General features: G+C 40.2%; 1 protein-coding gene across 3 annotated transcripts in view; it reads right to left on the minus strand.

The window, feature by feature from the left end:
• Window positions 1-18,830, minus strand: part of LOC124034330 (anthrax toxin receptor 1-like) — a 68,799-nt gene that overhangs the window by 38,431 nt on the left and 11,538 nt on the right. For all 3 annotated transcript variants that reach the window (XM_046347383.1, XM_046347382.1, XM_046347384.1), the window contains 5 exons: window positions 9,555-9,626; window positions 9,281-9,352; window positions 8,276-8,357; window positions 8,082-8,115; window positions 7,844-7,923 (listed from right to left, as the gene is read on the minus strand). In XM_046347383.1, the coding sequence (XP_046203339.1) occupies window positions 7,844-7,923; window positions 8,082-8,115; window positions 8,276-8,357; window positions 9,281-9,352; window positions 9,555-9,626 (340 nt within the window). The remainder of the gene's footprint in view (window positions 1-7,843; window positions 7,924-8,081; window positions 8,116-8,275; window positions 8,358-9,280; window positions 9,353-9,554; window positions 9,627-18,830) is intronic.

Here is an 18,830-nt window from a genome sequence, read left to right on the forward strand (position 1 = left end):
AAAAGTGCTATCTAGAACCTAAAAGGGTTATTCGTCTGTTCCTATAGGATAACCCTTTGAATAACTATTTTTTGTTCCAGCCGAAGAACCCTTTTGGAACCCTTTTTTCTAAGATTGTACTCTGGACACCGATGGGTAGATTTGACAAATAGCTAAGAGCATTGACCTCTGGCTGACTGATATTCAATAAAAATAATTAGACGTTGAAGGAAACCATTTATTGGCAAAAGCGTGTAGACTACAGCCAACAGAGCCCATGAGCCAAATGTTACATTTCATGAACATCTGAAAGAATGCCCTACAGAGCTACGCTGACAATATTATTCAATATGAGTGACAGGAAGTTTTAAATTATTGTTGCAAGGCTCCCTGTTAAGTGACACTTTCCCCACACATTTTGAAAGCTACTGAGAGAAATATCAGCCTCACTTCATCTGAGTGGCTGGCCTTGCTGTCTGCATGTGTCCAGGGTTTTTTGGATGTGATTAAAAAGCCCCAGCTTTGCACCCCTGCTGCACCTGCACTCCCAATCCCAGCCCAGTCTGGGGGAGGGGGGGGGGGGGGGGTCATTGGTTCCTTTTGCAGATGTGTGGCGAATGACTGGGCCTTTTTAATTCACCGGGCAGATGGGAGATATAAATCTGACAGACACTTTGACCTCCTTTTCCTTCTCTGGAAAGAGGGGATCAAAGTGTTACCGAGGTGATGTACAGTATATGGTGCTGGTGTTTGATCTGTGCCCACAGTAGTGCAAGTTCTGTTTACAATTTGTGGTCTTGTCTCCCTCTCGCTCGCTCTCTCTCTCTCTCTCTCTCCCTCTCAATTAAATTAAATTCAAAGGGATTTATTGGCATGAGAAACATGTTTACATTGCCAAAGCAAGTGAAATAGATAATAAACAAAGGTGAAATAAACAACAAAAAATAAACAGTTAACATTACACTTACAAAAGTTCCAAAGGAATAGAGACATATCATATTATGGCTATATACAGTGTTGTAACGATGAACAAATAGTTCAAGTACGAAGGGGAAAATAAATAAACATAGATATGGGTTTTATTTACAATGGTGTTTGTTCTTCACTGGTTGCCCTTTTCTCGTGGCAACAGGTCAAAAATCTTGCTGCTGTGATGGCACACTGTGGTATTTCACCCAATAGATATGGGAGTTTATCAATGGATTTGTTTTTCGAGTTCTTTGTGGGTCTGTAATCTGAGGGAAATATGTGTCTCTAATATGGTCATACATTTGGCAGGAGGTTAGGAAGAGCAGCTCAGTTTCAACTCATTTTGTGGGCAGTGTGCACATAGACTGTCTTCTCTTGAGAGCCAGGTCTGCCTATGGCAGCCTATCTCAATAGCAAGGCTATGCTCACTGAATGATGTAAAATATATCACTAGCCACTTTAAACAATGCTACCTAATATAATGTTTACATACCCTACATTATTCATCTCATATGTATACGTATATACTGTAATCTATATCATCTACTGCATCTTTTTATGTAATACATGTATCACTAGCCACTTTAACTATGCCACTTTGTTTACATACTCATCTCATATGTATATACTGTACTTGATACTATCTACTGCATCTTGCCTATGCCGCTCTGTACCATCACTCATTCATATATCTTTATGTACATATTCTTTATCCCCCTACACTTGTGTGTATAAGACAGTAGTTTTGGAATTTTTAGTTAGATTACTTGTTGGTTATTACTGTATTGTCGGAACTAGAAGCACAAGCATTTCGCTACACTCGCATTAACATCTGCTAGCCATGTGTATGTGACAAATACAATTTGATTTGATTTGATTTTTAGTCTGTACATAGACAACAATTTCCTTCATTTTGTGTCAGTCACTGTGTACTATCTGTTTAGGGCCAAATAGCGTTCTGGTGTTCTCTGTTTTTTTTTGTTAATTCTTTCCAATGTGTCAAGTGATTATCTTTTTGTTTTCTCATGATTTGATCTGGTCTAATTGTGTTGCTGTCCTGCGGCTCTGTTTGTGTTTGTGAATATAGCCCCAGGACCAGCTTGCTTAGGGAACTCTTCTCCAGGTTCATCTCTCTGTAGGTGATGACTTTGTTATGAAGGTTTGGGAATCACTTCCTTTTAGGTGGTTGTAGAATTTAACGGCTCTTTTCTGGATTTTGATAATAGGCAGGTATCGGCCTAATTCTGCTCTGCATACATTATTTGGTGTTTTACGTTGTACACTGAGTATGTTTTTCCAGAATTATGCATGCAGAGTCCCATTTTGTGAATTCTTGGTTGCTGAGCAAACCCCCAGACCTCACAACCATAAAGGGCAATGGGTTCTATAATTGATTAAAGTATTTTTAGCCAGATTCTAATTGGTATGTAGAATTTTTTGTTATTAAGAAGAACATGGGTTCGGAAACATAACATTCCTTTCAGACCGCCTGCGCCATGTTTCTTAGATGGTAGTCATCTTCGATGGTGTAGAAGGCCCTTCTTGCCTATTCTATCAGATCGTTCACAGCTTTGTGGAACCTGTGGTGCAGATGCTTAGGCTGTGGCATATACAGTTTTTTGTGTGCTCTAGGGCAACGGGGTCAAGATGGAATTTTTTGGAACACCATTATTTTTGTCTTACTGAGATTCACTGTCAGCGCCCAGGTCTGACAGAATCTGTGCAGAATATCCTTCCTTGGTTGGGGACAGAAGCACCAGATGTCACGATCACCGTCGATTTTGTGGAAATGACCGGACAAAGGTGCAGCGTGGTGAGCGTACATTTTCTTTATTATAAATGTCAAACGACAAAAAACTAACGTGAAGCTTACTAGGGCTGTACAGGCCACTAACAAAGACAACTACCCACAAAATACAAAAGTAAAAAAGGCTGCCTAAGTATGATTTCCAATCAGAGACAACGATAGACAGCTGTCCCTGATTGAGAACCATACCCGGCCAAAACATAGAAACACAGTCTGAGATAGGTTCATCCCCATCTGAGCGTCGCCTGTCTACAGACCATAAGCCATCGACTTAATGCGTTGCTCGCCATCTCGAGGGGATGGGCGTGTTGTCGGTTGACAGTGGAATTGAAAGACAGGGAGCACCACGACTTCGCTCGCGAATCCGTCGAGGTCTGTCCCTATTCATAGTGTGTCCCACCCGAGTCACACCCTAACCAACCAAACATAGAGAATAAAATGATCTCTACGGTCATGGCGTGACACCAGATCATCAGCAAACATTTGACTTCAGATACTAGTAGGGTGAGGCCAGGTGCTGCAGACTGTTCTAGTGCTCTCGCCAATTTGTTGGGGCTCAAGCTGCATCCCTGTCTCACCCCACGGCCCTGTGAAAAGAAATGTGTTTTTTTCCAATTTTAACCACACACTTGTTTGTGTACATAAATTATATAATTTTGTATGTTTTTCCCCCAACACTGCTTTCCATCAATTTGCATAGCAAACTCTCATTCCAAATTGAATCAAAAGCTTTTTTGAAATCAATAAAGCATGAGAAGACTTTGACTTAGTTTTGGTCCCTTTGTTTGTCAATTAGGATGTGCAAGGTGAATACGTGGTCTGTTGTACCATAATTAAGTAAAAGTCCATTTGACATTTGCTCAGTACATTGTTTTCACTGAGGGAATGTATGATAATGCAGAGGATTTCCCCAAGCTTGCTGTTGATGCATATCCAACAGTATTTATTGGGGTCAAATGTGTCTCCACTTTTGTGTATTGGGGTGACCAGTCCTTGGTTCCAAATATTGGGGAAGATGCCAGAGATGAGGATGACGTTTAAGTATAACCAATTGATTATGTATAACCAATTGAAATTTGTGGTCTGTATATTTTATCATTTCATTTAGGATACCATCAACACCACAGGCATTTTGGGGTTGGAGGGTATATATTTTGTCCCGTAGTTCATTCAATGTAATTGAAGAATCCAGTGGGTTCTGGAAGTCTTTAATTGTTGATTCTAAGATTTGTATTTGATCATGTACAGTATCATTTCTATTTATATGTTTTTCCAAAAAGATTGGAGAAGTGGTTTATCCATACATCTCTGTTTTGGATGGATAACTCTTTGTGTTGTTTGTTTAGAGTGTTCCAATTTCCCCTGAAGTGGTTAGATTCTTGTCACGTTGTATAAATGATTGGAGACAGGCACAGGAATTCGTGATAAGGAGGTTTAATTCCCCACCCAAAATATACAACATGCCATGAAAAGGCATGGGGACAAAGCCCAAAACAAACACGTACCAAAAAAAACAGGGATGTAACCTGAACAAAAGAGTTAAACCTCTAATAAAAACATGCACTACACTACACAGGGCGAGACCCGTGATAGCAAATGTACAACAATACACAGGATGAGAACCGTAATAACAAGTGCACAAACCACGAAATAACAAGCATAGGTACTGACAGACCAACAGACATGGGAACACTAACCGACAAAACAATGGTGAACAGAGGGCACATATATACATTTACTATTCAGGGGGAATGGGAACCAGGTGTGCGTAATGAAACAGTTCAGTGATGCCTAGAGGCCGGTGACGTAGACCTCTGGAGCTGGTGCGCGGAATGAGCAGCAGTACCGGGGGAATCCGTGACAATTCTAGTGATTCTTCAATTACATTGAGCTGATTTCTGATGTGCTGTACCTTATTTTTCTGTAGTGTATTTCTGTATTGTTTTAGTGATGAACCATAGTGAAGGTGTAGGCTTAGGTTTTCCGGGTCTCTATGTTTTTGGTTGGATAGGTTTCTCAATTTATTTCTTAGCTTTTTACATTTTTCATCAAATCATTTGTCATTGTTGTTAATGTTCTTCGGTTGTCTGCTTGAGATTTTTAGATTTGATAGGGAAGCTGAGAGGTCAAATACTGTATACTGTTTAGGCATTCTAATGCCAAGTTTACACCTTCACTATTACAGTGTAACATTTTTTTCCAGGAATGTGTCTAAAAGGGATTGAAATTGCTGTTGCCTAATTGTTTGTTAGTACGTTTATATAACAATTTCCTTCCATCCATAGCATTTCTTAATATTATGCAGATCCTTTGGCTTTGATGCCTCATGATTGAGTGTTGCTCTGTTCAAGTAAACTGTGATTTTGCTATGATCTGATAGGTGTGTCAGTGGGCTAACTGTGATCGCTCTGAGAGAATCTGGGTTGAGGTCAGTGACATGTCATCTGCAGTACTACTGCCAATGGATGAGCTGTAGGTGTACCTACTGTAAGAGTCCACACGAAGCCTACCATTGACTATGTACAGACCCAATGTGTGAAAGAGCTTCAGGAGTTGTGTTGGTTGTCTTGTCATAATTGTGTCTAGGGGGCATATTTCGGCGGGAATGCTGTCACCTCCATGTACAGTTGAAGTCGGAAGTTTACATACAGTTAGGTGAGATTTTTCTTGTTAATAACAAACTATAGGTTTGGCAAGTCGGTTAGGACATCTACTTTGTGCATGACACAAGGAATTTTTCCAACAATTTTTTACAGACAGATTATTTCACTTATAATTCATTGTATCACAATTCCAGTGGGTCAGAAGATTACATACACTAAGTTGACTGTGCCTTTAAACAGCTTGGAAAATTCCAGAGAATGATGCCATAGCTTTAGAAGCTTCTAATAGGCTAATTGACATCATTTGAGTCAATTGGAGGTGTACCTGTAGATGTATTTCAAGGCCTACCTTCAAACTCAGTGCCTCTTTGCTTGACATCATGGGCAAATCAAAAGAAATCAGCCAAGACCTCAGAAAAAAATTGTAGACCTCCACAAGTCTCATTCATCCTTGGGAGCAATTTCCATACACCTGAAGATACCACGTTCATCTGTACAAACAATAGTACGCAATATAAACACCATGGGACCACGCAGCCGTCATGCCGCTCAGGAAGAAGATGCATTCTGTCTCCTAGAGATGAACGTACTTCGGTGCGAAAGGTGCAAATCAATCCCAGAACAACAGCAAAGCACCTTGTGAAGATGCTGGAGGAAACAGGTACAAAGTATTTATATCCACAGTAAAACGAGTCCTATATCAACATAACCTGAAAGGCCGCTCAGCAAGGAAGAAGCCACTGCTCCAAAATTGCCATAACATAGACAGACTACGGTTTGCAACTGCACATGGGGACAAAGATAGTACTTTTTGGAGAAATGTCCTCTGGTGTGATGAAATAAAAATAGAACTGTTTGGCCATAATGACCATCGTTATATTTGGAGGAAAAAGGGGGAGGCTTGCAAGTCAAAGAACTCCATCCCAACCATGAAGCATGGGGTGGCAGCATCATGTTGTGGGGATGCTTTGCTGTAGGAGGGACTGGTGCACTTCACAAAATAGATGGCGTCATGAGGATGGCCAATTGTGTGGATATATTGAAGCAACATCTCAAGACATCAGTCAGGAAGTTAAAGCTTGGTCGCAAATGGTTCTTCCAAATGGACAATGACAGCAAGCATACTTCCAAAGTTGTGGCAAAATGGCTTAATGATAACAGTCAAGGCATTGGAGTGGCCATCACAAAGCCCTGACCTCACTCCTATCGAAAATTTGTTGGCAAAACTAAAAAGGCATGTGCGAGCAAGGAGGCCTACAAACCTGACTCAGTTACACCAGCTCTGTCAGGAGGAATGGGCCAAAATTCAACACGTTTGACCCAAGTTAAACAATTTAAAGGCAATGCTACCAAATAATAATTTAGTGTATGTAAACTTCTGACCCACTGGGAATGTGATGAAATAAATAAAAGCTGAAATAAATCATTCTCTCTACTATTATTCTGACATTTCACATTCTTAAAATAAAGTGGTGGTTCTAACTGATCTAAAACAGGGAATTTTTATAAGGAGTAAATGTCAGGAATTGTGAATAACTGAGTTTCAATGTATTTGGCTAGGATGTATGTAAACTTCTGACTTCAACTGTAGGTGTTTGTCCCCCTGTGTGCTGAGAGTGTCAGGTTATTGTCCAGTTCTGGCATTTAGGTCATCACAGACCAGTACATGTCCCTGGGCCTGGAAATGGTTGATCTTCCCCTCTAGGTTGGAGAATATGTTAAAAGTATGGGATTCTATTGGGGGGATATACACTTCCGTTCAAAAGTTTGGGGTCACTTAGAAATGTGCTTGTTTTTGAAAGAGAAGCCCACTTTTTGTCCATTAAAATAACATCAAATTGTGTGTAGACATTGTGTAGACATTGTTAATGTTGTAAATTACTATTGTAGCTGGAAACGGCAGATTTTTAATGGATTAAATATATACAGCTGAAGTCGGAAGTTTAGATACTAAAAAACTAATTTCATGTATGTTTTCATGGAAAACAAGGACATTTCTAAGTGACCCCAAACTTTTGAACGGTAGTGTAGGTAGCACACATGAGGCCATTTTTCTCTGTGGAGATCATTTCCATATGAACTTTCTAGCCCGATGTAAAATGTTCCTGTTTCAACTAATTTAATAGAGTGGGTTAGGTTTGCTCTATACCAAATTAGTATACCCCTTGAGTCTCTTCCGTTTCACACCCGGTAGTTTGGTGGATTTGACTACCAACTCTCTGTAACCTAGAGGGTAACCCGTGGGTCAGTCTCCTCTATACCATGTTTCCTGTAGGATTACAATGTCTGTATTTTCAATTTATTTGATGAAGTCTGGGTTCCTGCTCTTTAGGCCAAAGGCAGATGCCTTCAGACCTCTCTCTTTCGCTCTCTCTCTCTCTTTCTCTTCACACAACTAAATACAATTCAATTCAAAGAGCTTTATTGGCAGGGGAAACATATGTTTACATTGCCAAAGCAAATGGAATAGACAGGTTGTGCTTACCTCCCTCTCAGCATAGTAGAAGAGGTCCTCATGCAGCTCCCCGTCTGTGAGAGCGATAATGACACTTGCGGTACGGTATCCTATAAACAGACACAAAACCTTTGAATCAGATCTAAATGCTTCCACAGAGATATTCAAATAATAATAATGATAGACAAACAGATATACTTGAGAAATTAATATATGATGCAAGATGTACAACAGGAATACATTGAAATATTTTTATTGAACTACACACCTTCAGAGTTTCCATAGTATATCTGCTCACTGGCCTGTAAAAGAAGAGGAATTGGATTGAAAAAGGACACAAATCTGTCCTGTGAATAAAGCAACTATTCATACTGATACAGGTGCCATTTTGTCTCTGAACCATGGTCTTTGTTCCAGTTCAGAGATTCCATCTCAGAGCTCAGCTAAAAGCAGACAGCTCACCCTCTGGATGCCTTCGTGCATAAAGGTATCTCCACCTGGAAGTACCCTCTGGAGCTCCTCCAGACCTTTTCGAATCTGCTCCCTGAGCAAGCAGACCAAAAGACAGATGAGAGAGCAGTTCATACTCATCATGTATCACCCCTCACCCTGCAGAAGTACCTATCTCATTGATATAACTGCAGCTATAAAGCTATGAAAATCGTAAATTGCAAGACCTTAAAGAAGTAGCTATAGGTATTGATGTAAATAGAGTCATCATAGTGATACATGTGGTTGATATGCTACTATTAAATCATACTGTCAAACTAAAACATTGGGTACAGCATTAAACCTCGTGCATGCATGCACATAATCTTGAATGACAAGTGAGTCGCTTTAATCCCCAAAAATAGAACTGTGAATTAATATTTAACAGATTTTATTTTTTACTGTTTTCTTGTGAAATTCAGTCTTCTTTGTAAACTAAAAGCAGACAGACAGATATGAAATGACAATGACAATTGTTTTTAATAAGCACAGAAACAATCTATTTCTTGAAGTGGCATTCCATTTCAGAGAGTAGTGATGGGCTTTGTGTGTGCTTCAGGTTTTAAGAGATCAAGCTTAGATTTAGGGATCTATTGCCAGTGGACACTGTCCAGCAGAGAGTAAGGAAATTAGTCTTGTGTAAAATGAGATAGCAGGAAGACCATAAACAAGGAAAAGGTTTCAGTGCCTGTGTGGAAACTGCCTGAAGAAAGATTAGACACATATACCAGACATGATATATTATAAGCCACATGTTGAAGCATACAGTTTGCCAAAGGATTGACAGCATTGTCAGTTGAGCTCAATGTGAGGGTGTTGTGATTTTTATTTATGTCTCTAATTCAATTGAACAAATCCTGCATGTTTATCTGGTTTCTGTGTTCTTGGTAATCAACTCAGTTCAGAATCAGCAAATAGCTGACATCTTGTGCAGACGTAATACCCAAATTCCTAAGAAAAAAAAGATTGTTCCCTTACCTGTCCTCTGTAAGCCGCATCAAAATCCGTCCCTCAGTAGAGAACACAATGAAGGACATGCGCAGCTGTGGACTGGAGCGAAATGAACAATACCAAGACCATTTATATTAATGTTATCTCTGTTGTCAGTTCACTAACAATCACAACAAGCAATGAAATACATCATACCCACACCATGTGTGGTTATTGGTTAATATTTGTGTTTATATAGAATTTATCTAAAGTTTATATTCACTACATGGTATTTCAAGAATGTGGGACAAAGTATTCTCACCTTATGAACTTGTGAGCCAGATGTTCCACAAAGTGATAGATTTCAACCCAGTGGTGCTGCACACTCCCAGATCTGCGAAGTGAGATGACATGTCGATGAGGAGTTTGCATAACAGAGTCTGGAGGAAATTGAGAGGTTAAGGTACCGGATTGTGAAAGGGAGTCAGGGGGGTCGAATTGTACTTTATCTGTAGAAATGCAGCATCTGTCGTTAAACATTTTCACTATTATGTGGATCCTTCTCTACAGTCAGAGTGTTTGACACAAAGGCTTGAATGTGCATCAAATATGCACACCAAGCTTTTGCACTTCCTACAGTATTTTCTGTAATCAACTAACAGAAAGCATATTTCTACTTAACTTTGTGCTACTTCTTCTGCACATCATGCTGTATCCCCACCTAGTGTACACACGTCATCCTATCCAACCATTACAGTTTTTGATGATGTTTATCTTGGCTGCATGCAGTCTTTCCCTCCCTGTGCGTAATTGTTATACAGTTCATCAAGCTGTCTGGCTTCACTACTGTAGCAACACTGTGGCCTGTATGCTCTTCCTACCAGAAAATAGCTTCGGAAGCACACATTCCACTTGAACACGTAACCTTGGTTGAAGAGCAACAGTGTACAGTAATGTATAACTCTGATTGATTTATTAGATAGTTGCCATCTTTGGACTGCCCCAATGATATCATACTGATGCAGAGCAGTGACATTCTTCTCAGATTACTTTCAATGTTTTTACAATGCAGCCCCAGTAATGATCTTAGTGTTATTTGAGTCAGGAAAATGATCCGTCATAATACCTGCAGTACCGGTCAACAATTTTTCTTTATTTTTTAAACTATTTTCTACATTGTAGAATAATAAAGAAGATATCAGAACTATGAAATAACACACATAGAACCATATAATAACCAAATAAAGTGTTTTTGAAGAATCTTATATTTGAGATTCTTCAAAGTTTCCTTGATGACAACTTTCCACACTCTTGGCATTCTCTCAACCAGCTTCATGAGGTAGTCACCTGGAATGCATGTGAATTAACAGGTGTGCCTTGTTAAAAGTTCATTTGTGGAATTTCTTTGTGTTGTGACAAGGTAGGGTGGTATACAGAAGATAGCCCTAAATGGTAAAATACCAAGTCCATATTATGGTAGGAACAGCTCAAATAAGCGAAGAGAAACGACAGTCCATCATTACTTTAAGACATGAATGTCAGTCAATCTGGAACATTTCAAGAACTTTGAAAGTTTCTTCAATTGCAGTCACAAAAACCATCAAGCGCTATGATGAAACTGGCTCTCATGAGGACCGTCACTTGAATGAAGACCCAGAGTTACCTTTGCTGCAGAGGATAAGTTCATTAGAGCCTTCATTACCAGCCTCAGAAATTGCAGCCCAAATAAATGTTTCACAGAGTTCAAGTAACAGACACATCTCAACATCAACTGTTCAGAGTAGACTGTGTGAATCAGGCCTTCATTCCTTTTGGGTTGTGCCGTGGCGGAGATCTTTGTGGGCTGTACTCGGCCTTGTCTCAGGGTGGTAAGTTGGTGGTTGAAGATATCCCTCTAGTGGTGTGGGGGCTGTGCTTTGGCAAAGTGGGTGGGGTTATATCCTGCCTGTTAGGCCCTGTCCGGGGGTATCATTGGATGGGGCCACAGTGTCTCCTGACCCCTCCTGTCTCGGCCTCCAGTATTTATGCTGTAGTAGTTTATGTGTCGGGGGGCTAGGGTCAGTCTTAAATCTGGAGTATTTCTCCTGTCTTATCCTGTGTCCTGTGTGAATTTAAGTATGCTCTCTCTAATTCTCTCTCGCTTTCTTTCTTTCTTTCTCTCTGAGGACCTGAGCCCTAGGACCATGCCCCGGGACTGCCTGGCTTGATGACTGCTGTCCCCAATCCACCTGGCCATGCTGCTGCTCCGGTTTTAGCTGTTCTGCCTGCGGCTGTGGAGCCCTGACCTGTTCACCGGACGTGCTACCTGTCCCAGACCTGCTGTTTTCAACTCTCTAGAGACAGCAGGAGAGGTAGAGATACTCTGAATGACCGGCTATGAAAAGCCAACTGACATTTACTCCTGAGGTGCTGACCTGTTGCACCCTCGAAATCCACTGTGATTATTATTATTTGACCCTGATGGTCATCTATGAACATTTGAACATCTTGGCCATGTTCTGTTATAATCTCCACCTGACACAATCAGAAGAGTACTGGCTACCCCACATAGCCTGGTTCCTCTCTAGGTTTCTTTCTAGGTTCTGGCCTTTCTATGGAGTTTTTCCTATCCACCGTGCTTCTACACCTGCATTGCTTGCTGTTTTGGGTTTTAGGCTGGGTTTCTGTACAACACTTTGAGATATCAGCTGATGTAAGAAGGGCTTTATAAATACATTTATTTGATTTGAGTCATGGTCGAATTGCTGCAAAGAAACCACCACTAAAGGACACCAATAAGAAGAAGAGACTTGCTTGGGCCAAGAAACACGAGCAATGGACATTAGACCGGTGGAAATCTGTCCTTTGGTCTGAGTCCAAATTTGAGATTTTTGGTTCCAACCGCCGTGTCTTTGTGGAATGCAGAGTAGGTGAACAGATTATCACCCCATGTGTAGTTCCTACCATGAAGCATGGAGGAGGAGGTGTGATGGTGTGGGGGTGCTTTGCTGGTGACACTGTCTGTGATTTATTTAATATTCAAGGCACACTTGACCAGCATTGCTACCACAGCATTCTGCGGCGATACGCCGTCCCATCTGGTTTGTACTTAGTGGTACTATCATCTGTTTTTCAACAAAACAATGACCCAACAGACCTCCAGGCTGTGTAAGGGCTATTTGACCAAGAAGGAGGGTGATGGTGTGCTGCATCAGATGACCTGAGCTCCACAATCACCCGACATAACCCAATTGAGATGGGTTGGGATGAGTTGGACCACAGAGTGAAGGAAAAGCAGCCAACAAGTGCTCAGAATATGTGGGATCTCCTTCAAGACTGTTGGAAAAGCATTCCATGTGAAGTTGGATGAGTGAATTACAAGAGTGTGCTAAGCTGTCATCAAGGCAAAGGGTGGCTACTTTGAAGAATCTCAAATATAAAATATATTTTGATTTGCTTAACACTTTTTTCATTGCGACATGATTCCATATGTGTTATTTCATAGTTTTGATGTCATCACTATTATTCTACAATGTCGAAAATAGTAGCAATGAAGCTTTTGGCTGGTACTGTACATGTCAATGTCTTTGTAATGCAGCCCCAGTAATGAACTTATTGGAGTCAGGTAAATGATCAGTCATAATGCCTACATGTCAATGTGTTTATAATACAGTCCCAGTAATGATCTCAGTGTTTTTGGAGTCAGGTAAATGATCGGTCATTATGTGTTTTTGAAGTCAGTTAAATGAACAGTTGTTATGTGTTACTGGAGTCAGGTAAATTATCAGTCATTATTTGTTATTGAAGTCAGGTAAATGAACAGTCGTTATGTGTTGTTGGAGTCAGGTAAATGATCAGTCATTATGCCTACATGCCTGAGTGACCGTGTATTTTAAATTAGGCCAGTCTGACGGGGCTGTAGCAATGTACGGTTGCTCTACGTCACTGTGTATGCATGGCTGACAAAATGAGACGCATACTGTTTCTTTTCATGTCATTACAGTGCATGGATTTTTCTCGATTCATTACAGTTACACACAGTTATTAACTTAAAGGTCCAATGTAGCCGTTTTTATCTCAAGATCAAATCATGTCAGGGTACCTTAGTGTGATTGTTTTAAATTCAAATGGTCAAAAATAAATGAAAATAGCTTCCCAGCTAGCACATAATGTTCTGAGAACCATATGTTTCTTAGAGCTTGGTGAGAACGTGGTTGTCCTGTCGTTATTTTGCAAACAACTGTAATGGAATTTTAATGTTTGTGCTGTTCTTATAACTAATTTATGTGTTCTATTTATGTGCTGTTATATAAACCAATTTCTGTGTTCCTGCTAGTGGCTGACTGAACGAATCCCCACTATCAGTCGCTACAATTTGGCAGTACGCCCAGACCTTGTTTTGAGAACGAGAATGAAAGATCTCAGTTTCAAGGTCTTAGCTTAGAGAGAAGAAGCCTCACGCATTTTGACTCCTAGAGATGAACATACTTTGGTGTGAAAAGTACAAAGGACCTTATGAAGATGGTGGAGGAAACAGGTACCAAAGTATCCACAGGACAAACTAGTCCTATATCGACATAACCTGAAAGGCCGCTCAGCAAGGAAGAAGCCACTGCTCCAAAACTACCATAAGAAAGCCAACATACGGTTTGCAACTGCACATGGGGACAATGATCGTACTTTTTGGAGAAATATTCTCTGGTCTGATGAAACAAAAATTGAACTGTTTGGCCATAATGACCATCATTATGTTTGGAGGAAAAAGGGCTTGCAAGCTGAAGAACACCATGCCAACCGAAGCACAGGGGTAGCAGCATCATGTTGTGGGGGTGCTTTGCTGTAGGAGGGACTGGTGCACTTCACAAAATAGATGGCATCATGAGGCTGGAAAATTATGTGGATATATTGAAGCAATGTCTCAAGACATCAGTCAGGAAGTTGAAGCTTGGTCGCAAATGAGTCTTCCAAATTGACAATGACCCCAAGCATACTTCCAAAGTTGTGGCAAAAAGGACAACAAGTTCAAGTCATTGGAGTGGCCATCACAAAGACTTGACCGCAACCCTATAGGAAATTTGTGGGCAGAACTGAAAAAGCGTGTGCGAGCAAGGAGGCCTACAAACCTGACTCAGTTACACCAGCTCTGTCAGGAGGAATGGGCCAAAATTCACCCAACTTATTGTGGGAATCTTGTGGAAGGCTACCTGAAACATTTGACCCAAGTTAAACAATTTAAAGGCAATGCTACCAAATACTAATTGAGTGTATGTAAACTTCTGACCCACAAGGAATGTGATTAAATAAATCACTCTACTATTATTCTGACATTTCACATTCATAAAATAAAGTGGTGATCCTAACTGACCCATGAGAGAGAATTTTTACTAGGATTAAATGTCAGGAATTGTGAAAAACTGAATTTAAATGTATTTGTCTAAGGTGTATGTAAACTTCCGACTTCAACTTTACATCTTTCAAAAGCTTGTTTTCCCGGAGCATATTGTTAGCTAGTCCATACAAGTCTATATTCTTTGTAGACGTAGTGCTTCGTGCTGAAAGATTAGTAATTTCCTGACATCTGATTGGTTACTGGCATTTACAGGCCCTTTCTGGAAACCTGATTGGTTAAAATATCTCCAGCGAAGAATCAACGTAAAGCGAGACAAAATTAGAAAATCTCAAAGAATATACCTACAGTATGTGAACAAAAACAGGCGATCTCAGTTATCAATGCGAGAAAAGCAGTGAATGAATGAACACATTTTCCTGATCCACCAATTGAGGCAGTGGCAGTACAGGTAGTGGAGAAAAAGGAGGTAGCCTGCAGCAGCGCGTTAAGACGCAAATTAGTTGAGATGAAGATGATAACTAGCTGCGATCAACCAGACAGCAGCCAGCCAACAGTGGCTTTTATTCCACATCTCAAATAATCCAACTTGTACATGATTTGATTTGTCAGTCCAGTGTCTAAACACACAAGTTTCTATTGTCAGAGTTTTGGTTGCACACATGCAAATTTTTTTGATTAGAAGAAATGTACTGAAAACCCGAATGTAAACCTGATACCCAAAATATTTTAAATGTTTGAAATATCTTTAAATAATGTCTGAAGTACAGGAAAACTTAATAGGACAAACTGACCTCTGACCTAGTGAGGCCCGATCACCCTCACTAGAAACACAGGAGACATTGTCTTTTTTATGGGCTATGTAAAAACAAATAATTAAGAAGAATAGTCCTATGTGTGATTCACACCACAAGAAGGACAGAGAGAGAGAACTGTGTCTAGTCTATTTTACCATTACCTTATGGGACACAATTATGTCCTTATGGAGTTATCAAGAGATAATTTGATTTGTTATTCTAATTTGTTTATTTTTTATTTAACAGGCAGTATTTATTTTGGGGGGGATGCATTATTCACAATGTTAAGTGTCATGTGTCCAAAGGGGGAATTACCAGTCCCCTGGGGCCCTTTAGTAAATATGAAAAAGGTTTTTTTCACATGCTTGCCTGTAAAAGGAAAAAAATAGGTGTTGGTAATGGATGACAGTTACTCCAAATTAATTGAAGTTTTCCCTCACCTCGAGTGACAGATTTGTATTGCTGTTGTTTTCTTTTATTTTCTTAGTTTTGTCTTGATTCAATAACAAATCTCACCAGATTGGGTCTGCTGCATGGTCGGGATTTCTCCCTAAGGTTTAGCTCTCTGACCTGTAACTCTGCCAAAATGATAGGGGAGTATAAGCCCATTCGGGGGGGGGGGCTTATACTCCCCTCGTGGTTATGGCGAAGGTGACCACAGATGGTATCTAGATACATGGAAAATAATTTGGCCGAGAACCGTGTGAACCTCAATACCCCCTCTAATCGTCTGAAAAATCACAAAAATGGCATACAGTATGGTCTTTCACCACTTCTACCGTGAGAGTCCGAGCCAGCAACCTGTACCCAGCATCCAGAAGCTATCAACTGCCTTTTCTCTCATGTTTTTTCTCTCAGGAGTGCAACATGGGTCTATGTGGAGTGAGCATGGAAAGAGGTCCCGTTCAAACGTCTCACATGCTGCTGGTGTACTGGTAGTAAAATGGACAAAGACATATACTGCAAGGTCCGTTATCAAGGGTCATCCACTTTGAACATGTGCCATTAAAAGGACAAACTGAAACACTATCTGAAGAACATGAAAAAATGCCAGGAAAGGAAGGATGAGTGCCGGGGAAGGAGGGGGTTGTTCAACCGTGCCCGTAATTGTAGTTCTGTCTATGAGCTGTTCTTGTCTTTGATGTTCAGTATTATCATGTTTCATGTTTTGTGTGGACCCCAGGAAGAGTAGCTGCTGCATTTTGCAATAGCTAATGGGGATCCTAATAAAATACCTAATTGATTTAGGCTTATTCAAAATGGTTTATTTGGGATATCAGGTTGATTGTGGAGGTCTGCAGACTGCGAAACGTATACTAATTTAGACTGAGGATGCATTAAAATACCAATCTGTCATTACCACAAGTGATGAGGGAAGTGAGGGTCTTTCTTAGCAAGGTTGGTGTAAAACAATTATAACATGTGTTCTCGCTCTCTTCCCAGTGAATTGTTCTTAAAATGCTGTAACCTGTGCCTCCCTGGCTGGTAAGTTTTCTACTCTTCCAGAGGATTGTGAAACTAATGAGCTGCCAACTCTGCATGAGACCCCATTTCCTGCTGTAGATAAGGACGATGAAGGTTGTTTTCTTTTAGGTTGAGGGTAAGGTCATCACCCAGACCTTGTTTTGAGAACAAGAATGAAAGATCTCAGTTATAAGGTCTCAGCTTAGAGAAGCCTTGTGAGGTATTGGTCTGTCACATGTTATGAACCAGTATTGGTTGGTCACATGAATGAAAGAAAAGGGTAATGATTAATTATACAAATATAACTTGTCAGCTTATGTATGCGTATGTAGCGTATGTATATAAGACAAATGCTGGGACTGCCCAGGCAGAGTTCCTGATAGACATGTGTACTTGTTACGAGAATTCTCAATGTTCATAACCCAATTCAATTAAACTACGCAGTCTGCAACCCAGAATTTGTAAGATACTGGTTGAAATGAAACAGAGGGAGGCCCAGCTACGATAGTCAAAATGTTTATTCACGGGAGCGCTGGTTCGTTGTACAAAACCATTCATTTTATACTAGCTCCTTACACACAGACTCCTTACGCACACAAACAGAAGGTATCCTACGCACACTGTTCCACTACCCAGCCGACAAAGATTAGGGGAGGCCGTGAGAATCCCTCCCCGTCCTCCCACAAGATAGGGAGACCGTGGGAAGTACTTCCCGTCATTTCCCCAATCTCTCAGAGGCCCCTAGCCAGGTCAGCACCGAATTCTGCTTTGACAGCCTGTGTTTAAGTTACTATAAAGACATATTGTACAGATCTACTGCTTTACCCTAATTCTGACTAAAACTGCACATTTATTATAATTTCACTGACTAAAACTACACCCATCATTAACAATAATTTTATGATTCTAATCAATTTCATACCATATGATTTCAGGGTGGAATATTCTAATCATTCATTTAAACATAAATTCCATCAACAATCCACCCTTAATGACTAAATAATACACACTGATACCTCAAATACTATATAGAAACAAATGGTGTACAAGAATAATTCAAACCAATACATGTACAGTATATCAGGGTTCTCTACACAACATTCTAAAAATAGGTCACCAGGTAAGAATGCCCTATGGGAATTTTGAAAATTAACACCTAAACTACACAAAAACAATAATATATTTATGAATGTAGCTCGAGCGTCAATTCCCCATAATTCGCGAATAAAGATTTACTGATCTTGTCTCGTAGACTGGGAAAAGCAATGGTGCATTGAGTTGGTTGGAACCTCTCCAGCACGATGACAATAAACATGATTCATTTTAGATCAACTTCAAGAGTTCCTGTGTAAGTATTTCCATTACTCAACCTTCCCACAACTTTCTGGGAATGGTGCTGTCACGAATATTACCGAAGGTGACTCCCCTTCTTGTTCGGGTGGCGCTCGGCGTGTTTTTTCCCCCCCACATCTTTTGCTCTCTGTGCCTGACTCCACACCTCATCACTCATTTATCGTAACAGGTGCAGGATAATTGAGCACTTTTAAGGAACTTAAACCATTTTTGGGGGTGGTATTATTACTTTAAAATAAAGTTTCCTAAATGTAAATATGTTTGCATTTCATTTCAATTTTGACAATGTTCTTGGAACATTCTCCAACTTGTCTGACATTGGGAAACAACGGTCTGTGGGAATTTCAATACTTCAGCATAATGTTTCCTCCAGGTTTCCTCATGGTTCTTTTTCAAATACTGTCCTCAAATTGTTCCAAGAATGTATCTTAACAATGTTCTTCTGTTGGAATTTCAGTACCTCAGCATAAAGTTTCCTACAGGTTTGGGAGGGTCCAGCCTTCCATTAAGATTAGAAACTTGGTCTGGTTTAGTCTTAACCATATGGATGTGGTAACACATCATTCCAAGATCAAAAGACCTATCCGGGGCCCTCAAAATAAAGATAATTGATTATCAGGAGTCTGGGAGGGAGTTACAAATCCATTTCCAAGCAATT

This window comes from Oncorhynchus gorbuscha, linkage group LG04 (genome assembly GCF_021184085.1).
Source record: "Oncorhynchus gorbuscha isolate QuinsamMale2020 ecotype Even-year linkage group LG04, OgorEven_v1.0, whole genome shotgun sequence".
Classification (NCBI taxonomy): domain Eukaryota; kingdom Metazoa; phylum Chordata; class Actinopteri; order Salmoniformes; family Salmonidae; genus Oncorhynchus; species Oncorhynchus gorbuscha.